The following is an 11142-nucleotide window of genomic DNA, read 5'->3' as shown; positions in this document are numbered from 1 at the left end:
AAACTTTGCTAGATCCACCCCTGCACAGTTACCAGCTGTCCGCTACAAAGAAAAGGATCCTGGTGTTATTTGTCTCTCAGAAACAGTTCATAACTTTCCTCCAACTTATTCATGTCACCTAAAAGGTAAACCTGCTTTTACGGCTGTGGCTTCAGCAAACATCAGCTGATACTAGAAACTAATATTAAATAAATTCTAACAACAGCTGATCAAGCTTAAACATACTGCTGTTGTTTAGCACAACATCTGGCGCAAAGTGGGCGATAAACAAACAAGAGAGAAAAGCCGATCAGCTGATCATTGATCAGTTTCATGTTTGAAGTAGCAACAGGAGAGGGAGGGGGAGAGAATGAGAGGAGAAGATGCAGCTGACAGCATAAAGATAGAATAACTCCAGCTTTGTGTCTTTTTCCATCCTAGCTGAAGTCCGGGACAAACTGCGTCCCTTCTCAGCTCAACACAAAATGCATAATAATTTCTCTGAATGCGGGATGATTCTGTCTTTTTACAGGACGGTTGGCAACTCTACTAACTAACCTTATGAATAAAATAAAATTCACTATCAGTAACACCATAGTGTTAAAAATACATCTGGAAAAATATGCACTTACCTGTTCTTAATTATTATTTTAAGTGTGAATTTTATCATTTTTTTTTATTGTATTTTATTTTGAAAACCCAGAAACCGGATCTCACCCTAGCGTTTAGAAGCTGCTAAGGCTTCCGCTCCTCACAGCGGGCGTTTGCACTGTGAGGGTAAGTTCTGTAAAGAAAGGCTCTGGCATTTTTATGGTTTCTGGTGTGAATGTTGTTACATAAGTTGTACATGTCGATGTATATAGGTTCATATTGATGTTAGAAAGTTTCTGTGTAACCGAAACAAAGGCTGGTTGCTGTTAAACAGTGTTTCTGCCGTATTTATGCTCTTTGGCAGTAAGCTTTTGTCAGCCCCCTAGTGGTTGCTGCGCATAGCAGGAAATGTGTTTGGATTTACTGTTTTTCTGTGCTTTTTGTGATGTTGTTTTACATTGTAGGAGCTACAATTGCTGGTACCATCAGAAGACACCTGTTGAGTGTGTTTTATGTCTTCTGCAGGAATAAACTGTGAAAAGCCAACCTTTCTGAGCATCTGTGATTTTTGAAGAGCTGGAAGTGTTACAATAGCACCCACCCAGCTGAATAGAAACTGCTAGCAATAACATATAACATGCAAGCTAGTACGCAGCAGGAGTTATTGTAACTGACTGTAAAAAGTAAGCACAACGAAAATAAACTCCACCTAAACTTGGTTTATATCTGACCCAGATAGACTGCAGATCATAACTTCTTACCTGAATTTCAGTTCACCTGACACTTGGACGGGCAGCCGCCTCGGGTCTCTGCTCCAGAAAAGCTTGCGGGACGGGACTTGCGACAGAAAAGCCGGTCAGCTGATTATTGATTAGTTTTATGATTGAAGTAGCAACGAGAGAGGGAGGGGAAGAGAAGAAGAGGCAGCTATCACTGTTATCAGTGTAAAGACAGAATAACTTTGTGTCTTTTTTCATTCTAGCGGGACGAATCGTGTTCCTTTTCACCTCAATGCTATTTTCTTCGGTTTCTCTGTAAAAAGATTGCTTTCAGAGCCGTTACCCAATCAAGGGGGAGGGTGCATCCGACCTCCTTGGCTGTAATTGGTCCAGCCCAGAGTTGATCATGATCAATTGGCCAATCCACCACTTTTTATTGCTTATACGTTGCAAAAAACAAAAAAAAAAAACCATTGGCCCATAAAAACGAAAAATTACCATCGACAGTCCAGCTTTGTGGGTGGGTGATATTAAAACCCGATCCTTTTATCCCTATGATAGAACAGAGAAAACCCGACTCATAGTGGTCAAAACATTTATATTTCTTTTTATTCAATCATCTTCCGGAAGAGAGAGCCCTGCACAGCCCCAAAAGCCAGTTGCAGAAACTCTAACATTAGAATTTAAAAACGTCTCACATATAGGTGTTATTTTGGTACTTTACACGTCACACAGTTTCGATACAAACACTCCTTATATGGTAAAAGTTCCTCTTTTCTTTCTGGCTTCCTGTATTTATTAATATACTTGTATAGCTCTACACTAACTTCCTGTTTTTCAGTCTGGCTGAGCACTTAGTTTATGAGTCAAAAGTGGCCTTGCTCTACAAACCTTCATTATTAAAGTACATAAAACAATATAATAAGAAAATAAGCCTTAAAATATATATATTTAAATCTCAACAGTGATAATTCCTGATGTCAAAGTTCAGAGGAGAACAGGCAGACTGCTTCAAGCTGATAGGAAGGTTCAACTCAAACCATTTAACTCAACAACCATTTGTTGCAATGAAATTATATTTATTTTGTAAAAATACATTTGCACACTGATAACAGCAATCTTCATCTCAAATATTTTTTTATGTTGTCACTAAATGATCTAAAAAGATATCATAAAAACAAAAGTTAGACAATGTTGAAAATAAAAAGTCTAAATTTTTCTAAATTTATTATAACCAAGTAAACAAATCTCATGAGCCCTTAATCTGTCAGTGGATATTCATGTTTCATCTCTCTCCTTTCCTCTAAACTGTAATTAGAAAACTTGATTAATATACAAAGGTGAAAAACTGGAAGTTGTTCAACAGAAGACAATAAAATAAAATTACAAAATATACAGAATATTAACACATGAGACAAATTCAGATGATTCAGATTATATTACTGGACACAATTGATTAAATAATTCTAATTTAACTTTATCTGCAACAACTTTCAGCAAAAGAAAGATAAAGTAAAATGAATGTATTTGTTCAATGTAAGTGCAAAATACACACAAAAAGGCTTTATTACAAAAGCTACATTTCAATAACAATTACTTTTAAATGTTCAATCATTATTACATAGTAAGAGTCTAATCTCACATGCTGTGAGTCTCTTTAATTGTTAGAATTATGTATAACTATGTTGTAATAATCCTGTCATTTCTAAAAAGAATCTGCTATTTTACTTGAATCACTAAATCTTTCTTTCCGTCATTATGTAAGACATATAAACCGAAGAATGCTGTTTCTTTGACTCATTCGCACATTTCATCTAGACTTCTAATGGCTTTGCATTTAGAGATTGTTTTCCACTCACTGGGAATCTCTCCTCTATCCTGGAATTTTAAATTGTAGTGCTCTTCCAGTTTCTTTTGAAATCGACACACAAACCATTTCCAGTACACCAGTTTAGACTCATCAGGGGTGATTCTCCAGTCAGCATACTCTGGACCAGCAGTTCTGTACCGTTTATAGGGAACAGTTTCCTCTGAATCATGACAAGGATAAAAACTGCCATCACTTGCAACGTTTGTTGTGCAGAAATCAATGCTGAATTCCACTGTGCCTCTATAGTGCCATCCTTTGATTCCTTCAGGTCGATGAAAAGGGACACTATGGTCAGCACCACTGTGACCTTCAATGGTGTTAGTACAAACAGCTGCACAGAATGGACATTTTACCCAGCAACAATTACACAGCTGGTCAATGAGGATTTCATCAGGCTGCAGCCTGGATTCCTTCAGTTTATTCAATGAGAGACTCCTTATCTCATCACTTATGGGTGTAAATTCTTTCTTTAATGCTTCCATTAAGAAATCAAAATTATTAATGTCACTGAAGTTTTGAGAAGAAAACGTATCAAGAGTTAACTCATCTTTTAGCAAACTAGAAAATTCCTTCAGCCACATATTTATGTCTCCTCTCTGAGTTTGGACTTTCTGTGTTGCTGTAGATAAAGCTTGACTCATCAGCATGTTAATGTCATCAACATTTTTCTTGAGTATATTCACAGTTTTATCTCTGTGATCTATGAAGATGTATTTCTTTACTTCTGCTTTTATAAAAGCTTCTGTTTGGCTTCTTGGATTTCTGATGTAGGTGATGAAATCCTCAAAGTCTTCTTTCTCAGCGAGTGACTTCAGCACATGTTTCTCCAAGTTCAGCCTGTTCCCATTGAATGCTGGGAAATTACACCTCATCTTTCCAGCCAGACCAATGGCAGTCTTGTTACAGACAGCCTCAACAGTGGAAGCTTTCATCTTTTCACAGATCAGTTCTGCAAGCACAACAGCAGATGAGCTTCCTTTGCAAAAGCTTCTAAAAACATTGTAATACTGTGTTTTCTTGCTTTCTAAATAAGTGAGTGGATCATGATTCATTTTGAATTTCTTCTGGGAGTCTAGAAGCAAAATCTCTGCTTTGTAGAAAACATACAGTAAGAGGTCAACTTTAAAGTCCTTCTTCAAAGTACATTTACTTTCTGACTGAAATTTCTCCAATTCTTGATTTACAGTTGTTGCCACTTCTCGCAAGTAAGTTGATGTGTAGCCTCTTGTAGCCACAGGTTTGGTTTTGATCGAATCAAGGGACTGTTTTTCAGTGTTATCAATGAGCAATCTGATCTGTTGCTGTGCATCACGAGGTAAAGCACTGTATGATTTATGCTGTGAACTGTATCGAAAAAATGTTTTGGTATATTCCCAAAGAGTTGAGACAGGTTTTCTAACATATGTGCCTAGTATACTTGTGTGATGGTAATTCTCTACAATATCTCGACTTGGTTCACTTTCGCTTGTCTCATCAAGACCTTTAATCTTTTGAAGGATGACATAATCTGAATAATCACCAACAATGGATATTTTCTTGTAACTGCCATTTTGTTTGCATTCATTTATGAGTTTCTCTTCAAAACCAAGTTCTTGAAAGATTTTAAACTGATCTTCTTCCATGTAGATGTCTTTAACAGGTTTAGTATCTGCTGTCAATTCAGTGACCCAGCCCTCCCAAACAGAGCTGAACTGTTTTTTAAGCTCTTTTTCATCTTTGGCCTTGTCCTTCAGCTGCTGAGCGAGCTCTTTGCTCTTCTGTAGCAGCTTGTCCTCAAACTCTTTCTTCTTATCATCCATCTTTTTACGAGCCTCCTTTTGTTGAATAACTTCATCCAGTTTTTTTTTCACTGTGCTCACTTGTTCATCATGAAACTCTTTGATTTTGATTTCAAATCGGCCTCTCCACTGAGCCAAAAATTCTTTCTCTCTGTCCTCCTCAAAATACTTTTTCATTGATGTTTTTATTTTTTCACAAGTCTTGCTTGTATTTTCTTTGAGATAGGTCAGCTCCACTTTGTTAAGATTTCCATTTTCAATTCTGTTATAAAGCTGATTTTCAATGGTCAACATGTTGCTCCTGAGGTCCCAGGTCCAGTTTCCGTATTGGTCCTCCAGTTTTCTGTATGCTGCAATTTCAAGTGTGTTTTTAAAACTGAAAATAAAATTTTCATTGAGGAGGGCACTCCACAGATCTTGAATTGTATTTCTGAACTGTGACAGCGTGATCCCATCAGACTTTGAAGCTTTAGAGAGGATGGTGTTCTTCACTTCTTGGATGCTCTCGCTGTATCCTGGATTAGGAGGAGCCATGGGTGGACTACCCTCCCACAGCTGGGCACAGTATTTCACATCTTTTTGGACATCAAATTCAATGACATCACTGAAGCACTCTGCACTGTAAACTTCCTCTTCAGCTGCTAGTTTGGCCATTTTGTCCAGTTTTTCTAGCAGCCGTCTCTTTCCATCCATGTTTTTCTCTGCTGCTGCAACATCTGTAACATTCTGGTGAACAAACACACAACTGGGAGAAAGTTTAACTTTCTTCATCCTCATGAAAGCCTGAACAACAATCTGCAGGATGTCCTGCATCTCAGATGGATTCTCTCCAAAGATGTTGATCAGTGTCAGGTTTCCCAGACCAACAACAAATGTTGCCAGTTCGTTGTCATGGTGAAGAGTGATGTTACCTTCCAGCTCAAGAGCACGCAGTCCTTCAGTGTCCACCACTAGAAGATAGTCAAACTTCAAGTCTTTCTCTTTCTTCATCTCCTCTGATACTTTGAGCAGCTGCATGAAAGCACCTTTGGTACACCTGCCTGCACTCACTGCAAACTGCAACCCAAACATGGTGTTCAGCATTGTTGATTTTCCACTGCTTTGTAGGCCCAAAACTGACAACACAAAAACTCTCTGGTCCCCCAGTTTCTTGATGACTTCCTCTAAAAGACTGGAGATCCATGTTAAAGGCACGTGACCTGCATCACCATCCATCAGCTCCATCGGGTGTCCTGATATCATCAGCTGTGCAGCCAGCTCAGGGTATTTAGACCAGTCAGTGTGTCTGCTCTCTCCTTCTATTGCTCTATGAGCTTCATAGATCTGTCCCATTTCTCTGAAGATGTGCTCCAAACCAAAAGTTGCAGACTGCAGATTTTTGGATATTTCTTCAAGCTCAGTTTGTTTTTTTATTAACAGATCTGATTTGTTTTGTTTGTTCTTCAATGCCAAGACCTCAGACCACTTTTTATCATAACTTTGGAGAATAATTGACAGATCATCTGTGGAGAGATCATCCATCAAGATCTGAGTCCATTTCAGGAAATACTGTTTGTCTGTCAGTGGCAATGATGAGAGGCTTTCAATGAACAACTCCATCAGTTTACTGCAGGAAGCATCGCATTGTTCCTGACGTATGGTTTTCAGTTTGTGTTGCTTTTTACTTTTCTCCTTTTCAATGTGTCCTCTGAGATTATATAGTTCTTTGTGTATTTTGCTCCACTTATGCCATAGATCACCTTGGCATGGGAGAAATTCATGTTTGATTTTCGAGACATTCATGTTATCCTTTGTAAACAGATGCATCATGTTCTTTGCAGCAGATTTACCTTTCTGACAGGCTGGCTCACTTTCATCCACTCTGATTCCAGAGACCTCAGCCATCATTTCAAGCTGGAAGCATGGTTTTAAGCTGGGACCATCTAGAGAAGATAAAACTTCTTTAATGATCTCTTTCAGTTGTTCGGATACATCTGCCTGGCTTCTGTCCTTGAGACCTATGATGTATATTCCCTTTTTTCCCTTAATGTTACAGCTGTCGACACAGAGACAAATTAGAGGTTTGCGAGATTTAAGACAAGCTGATATAAATGCCTTGTTTTTTTGATTTTCCTGCAGAGAAGCAACAAAAACAATGTTCACTGAGGATTTTTCAATTAGTATGTCACGCTGTTTTTCAGTCAACAGAGCATCACCATGAAGATTACAAAAGGCAATGCAGTCATTGAAGGCATCATTGGGTTTTCCAGCAGGACAGTACCAGGCAATCTCTGCCACACCATCTATCAGATATCGAGACTTGGTGCTTCCTGGACAGTTTCTATGGAAGAAGGTGTTGTGACGGTCGTTGATCAAAGTGTTGATCAGCTGAGATTTAGACACTGACAGAGAGCCCAGGCGGAAAAATGACACCAAGGGTGTCTGAGCTTTACAGGCTGGGACACTCTTCATAGTGACAGTATTGGAGCCGTCTTTGATTTCAGTCACCTTCCAGGTTTTTGTTATTTGTCTGAAAGTCCACAGAGGACACTCGATCTCCATAGTGACTGGGTCAGGAACGAGCAAAGGTAAGGCATACTGACACTGAGAGAGCTTTGTAATCATCATCTGTTTAAGGAAGCTGTCTGAGCAGTGAAATACTGCCATCTGAACGTCTATTGGATGCACACGAGTCTGTTCTGTGAGATCTGTGTCTACAATACTTAATAAAGCATCCAAATCACTGAAATCATTCTCAGTACTTTCATTGTCTCTAATAGACTCTGAATGGGTTGCCTCAGGACTGCCTGGTCTTACAGGAATATATCTGGCTCTGTAGTCTAACATCAACATCCTGTATAGAAAAATGTGAGCTAGCTCTTTCTCAGATGTCACATGGTGCTGTTTCACAGGTTCACATATTTGAAGAAAATCTGCTGGTGATAACGTCTGTTGAAGTTGAAGATGAAGTCTGACAAACAGCTTTGTTTCTTGACGTGATGTTGTGTTGCTGCTGTCTTCAGAACCATTCCATGACTGCAGTAAATAAGCAAATAAACATGTAGTCTATGTAAAGAAAGTTATACAGTGTGGTAAAGTAAATTGTTCTTCACATCTGTTTAAATAAATGGTGATTTTTTTTTACCTTGTCCTTGATTGTACTGATGTCCTTGATGTCTGAAGTTCCTGTAGTTTAAAGTAGAACCAAAACGCTGAATCAACATGTGCTCAATCCAATACAATTCTCTAGTTTTTAGTTTTTGTTGTTGTTTTGCAAAACTTTCAACCTTTTTGTTTTTCTTAACTCCATAGTTTAAATAGATAGATAGATAGATAGATAGACTGGTTCTTATATAGCGCTTTTCTACTCTTCTGAGCACTCAAAGCGCTTTACACAACTTGTGCATTCACACAAGCACATTGATCTAAGTGCTTTCTAAGTAACATTCACACACATTCATACTCCGATGGATGCATCGGAGAGCAATTTGGGGTTAATATCTTGCCCAAGGATATTTGGCAAGATATTAACTTGCCAAATATCAGACTAGGGGAAGCCAGGAATTGAACCACCAACCTTCCAATCAGTAGATGACCTGCTCTACCGCCTGAGCTACAGTCACCCCAGACTGTTATCAAGACCTTCACCCTACACACAAGATCCCTGGTTTGAGCCTGGGAGGAGGTGCAAAACCTGGATAGGGTTGTGTGAGGACACCCAGTGTAAATGTGTGCCAAATGAATTATACAAATCAATCTGCTGTGGTGAACTCTAGTCAATAGCAGCTGAAGTAAGCTTCTTTTAACAATTTCTGTTTTTGTTTTTTTTTCCCTGTTAATGTAGAATCCAAATTTTTTATTTAAAAAAAAACCCCTCTTAGTGGTTTCAGATGATTGTGTAGCTGGCAGAGAGGGCAGGAGACTAAACAAGATGAAGCATGACAAGACAGTCTGAAGAAAAGTGAAGAAACTGAAGAAAAGTAGGGATTAGAAGCTCGATACAGACGTTTTGAAACTGTGTAAAGTGCAGCTGTTTCGAAACACTGATACAAATTGCGGTTCCAAACACCCAGGTCACGTGACCATGACTAAATCCAAGGTCTTGGTGTATTTCACCATAGTTTCAACAGGTGGCCTACCTGCTGCTTCTAGGCAAGGCACCAGGATTAATATTTTGTTACGAAACAGAGTTATTTGTAATTACTGAATTCTTGTTTTTGATACTACCACTTCCATTTATAGTACACCCATGTATAAGAGAAAACAATACCCCATTTGTCATTATTATTTTTGCTGTGGATTGTGAAGACCAATGTAATCCATCCAAGCACTTAAACACTAGAATCAAAATTATAATCAAATATATATATGGACTATTATAATGATTACTGGCATATAGATGAAAGAAAGCAAAAAAGACAGAAACTGGTGAGTGAGCTCTATTCACTCCAATCAGCAGAAAAAGAGAGAGTAGTGCTAATGAGTGCTACTCATTAAAATACCTCAATAAACACTGCTTCTGCTTTCAAGGACAAAATAAAACAGGCAGGAGTTTTCAGCTCTGACTCCATCTGTTCTCCAGTTTTTTTCTTTTGTCAGAAATTGTTAATTCTTGTAATAAGTTATGTCATCCTCACTATAACCTGCTGATCACATACTGTACTGCCATAGGGAAAACATTTATAATGTAAATACAAAAGTTAAAAAACATCCAATAAGTACAAGCAATCTACAGTAGGTATAGGTTGCAGACAAAGTTAAAAAGAGTTTCTTCATGGTTCAGAGGTTGCTCAGCAGAAAATGACTTAAAAATGTACTAGGTAACATGCGTGAAATGGACTCTTGCCATTGGTCAGAATTAGCTTATCAATATATAATAAAATAATAAAAATTTATGCATGGCAGCTTCTAGCTTTGATTGAAAGTGTAGAACAAACCTGATGATGTAAGGAACACACAGAAAAACTCAAAAGTCGACCAAACACATCCAAAGTTTGAGGGCTGTGAGCAAAAGACAAAGCTCACTGAGCCCAAAACCAGCTGCAATCCTATGTGGTTATTACAATAAATACAGCAGTCCGCTAAAAACAAAATAAAAACCACTTGCACGAAATCTTGCCGAAACCCAGGACCCGGGCGATGAGGGATGTACCGCATTCTGGTAAGGTGTCAAGGGGTATACACCGTGCTTTGGTGGACACAGGTTGTATATTGACCCTGGTCCACCAAAACCTGGTTCCCCCTGTGGATTTGTTGGAAGCAGAGTGGGTGTAGGTGAAATGTGTGTATGGGGATGTTGCTGCTAAAATTCAGGTGCAAAACGCATAAGATAAGGGCTGCTGTTAGCCCGTGCCTGTCATGTCCCCTAATTTTGGGCACTAATTGGTCGGGGTTTAATAACCTGTTGTATTTGGGGATACAACAGGTTAGATTTGTGTGGTGTTTGCACGGTGCTCAGCGGTGATGCAGTGTTGTCCAACACTGACACCGGGGAGGAGCAGACGTCAGAGCCTTCTGCGGAGGCCCTGCCGTCTCTAGGGGTTCGCCCCACGGAAGATTTTCCACTGGAGCAGTCTCATGATGACACCCTACGCTCAGCCTACGACCAAGTGATATTGATGGTCATCTGGTCTGACCTGAGGCCGTGCAGACATACCTGGACTTCGTATTAGGGAATGATAGGCTGTATTGAGTCAGTTGCAACACTTGCACTGATAAAATACACAGCCAGTTGTTGGTGCTGCAAAGCCGTCGGGAAATTATTTTCCAGGCAGCTCATTACAACTTCATGGCAGGGCATATGGGATGCGACAAAACTCTGGAAAAAATAATGGCCTGATTTTATTGTCCGGTCATCTGGGCAGATGTGCAGCGCTAGTGCGCGTCATGCCCGGAGTGTCAGCTGGTTAACCAGCCAGCCGTTCCAAAAGCACCATTGTGCACTTTACCATTAATGGAGGTCCTGCTCGAACACATTGGTGTGGACTGCATCGGGCCATTTCACCGGAGTGCACGTGGATATTGCTGTTTATTAATTCTGGTACATTATGCAACACAATACCCGTAAGCAGTGCACACTACTGTGCACCATCTCTTGTTTGCATTCCAGGAGGTGCCCCAGGCCTCCACGGGATTTTCTCCCTTTGAATTACTGTTTGCCACAGGGTGTACTCTACCTTATTAAAGAAAACTGGAAGCCCCGCAAAAAAAACTGAGATTCCGTATG

The 11142-nt window shown here is 39.4% G+C and overlaps 1 protein-coding gene across 1 annotated transcript; it reads right to left on the bottom strand.

Annotated features, from left to right (window-relative positions):
- Positions 1 to 2438: 2438 nt before the first annotated feature.
- Positions 2439 to 7478, bottom strand: LOC102193881 (interferon-induced very large GTPase 1-like). The gene is made up of 5 exons (XM_013909290.1): positions 7198 to 7478; positions 6909 to 6972; positions 4577 to 6332; positions 3882 to 4108; positions 2439 to 2447 (listed from the first exon to the last, which is right to left on the bottom strand). The coding sequence occupies exons 1-5, from the start codon at positions 7476 to 7478 to the stop codon at positions 2439 to 2441; spliced, it is 2337 nt and encodes a 778-aa protein (XP_013764744.1).
- Positions 7479 to 11142: the final 3664 nt, after the last annotated feature.

Source organism: Pundamilia nyererei, unplaced genomic scaffold (genome assembly GCF_000239375.1).
Source record: "Pundamilia nyererei isolate P.nyererei 1_Seehausen unplaced genomic scaffold, PunNye1.0 scaffold00001, whole genome shotgun sequence".
Classification (NCBI taxonomy): domain Eukaryota; kingdom Metazoa; phylum Chordata; class Actinopteri; order Cichliformes; family Cichlidae; genus Pundamilia; species Pundamilia nyererei.
The sequence above is the reverse complement of the archived record's forward strand: the minus strand, read 5'-3'. Positions and strand labels throughout refer to the sequence as shown.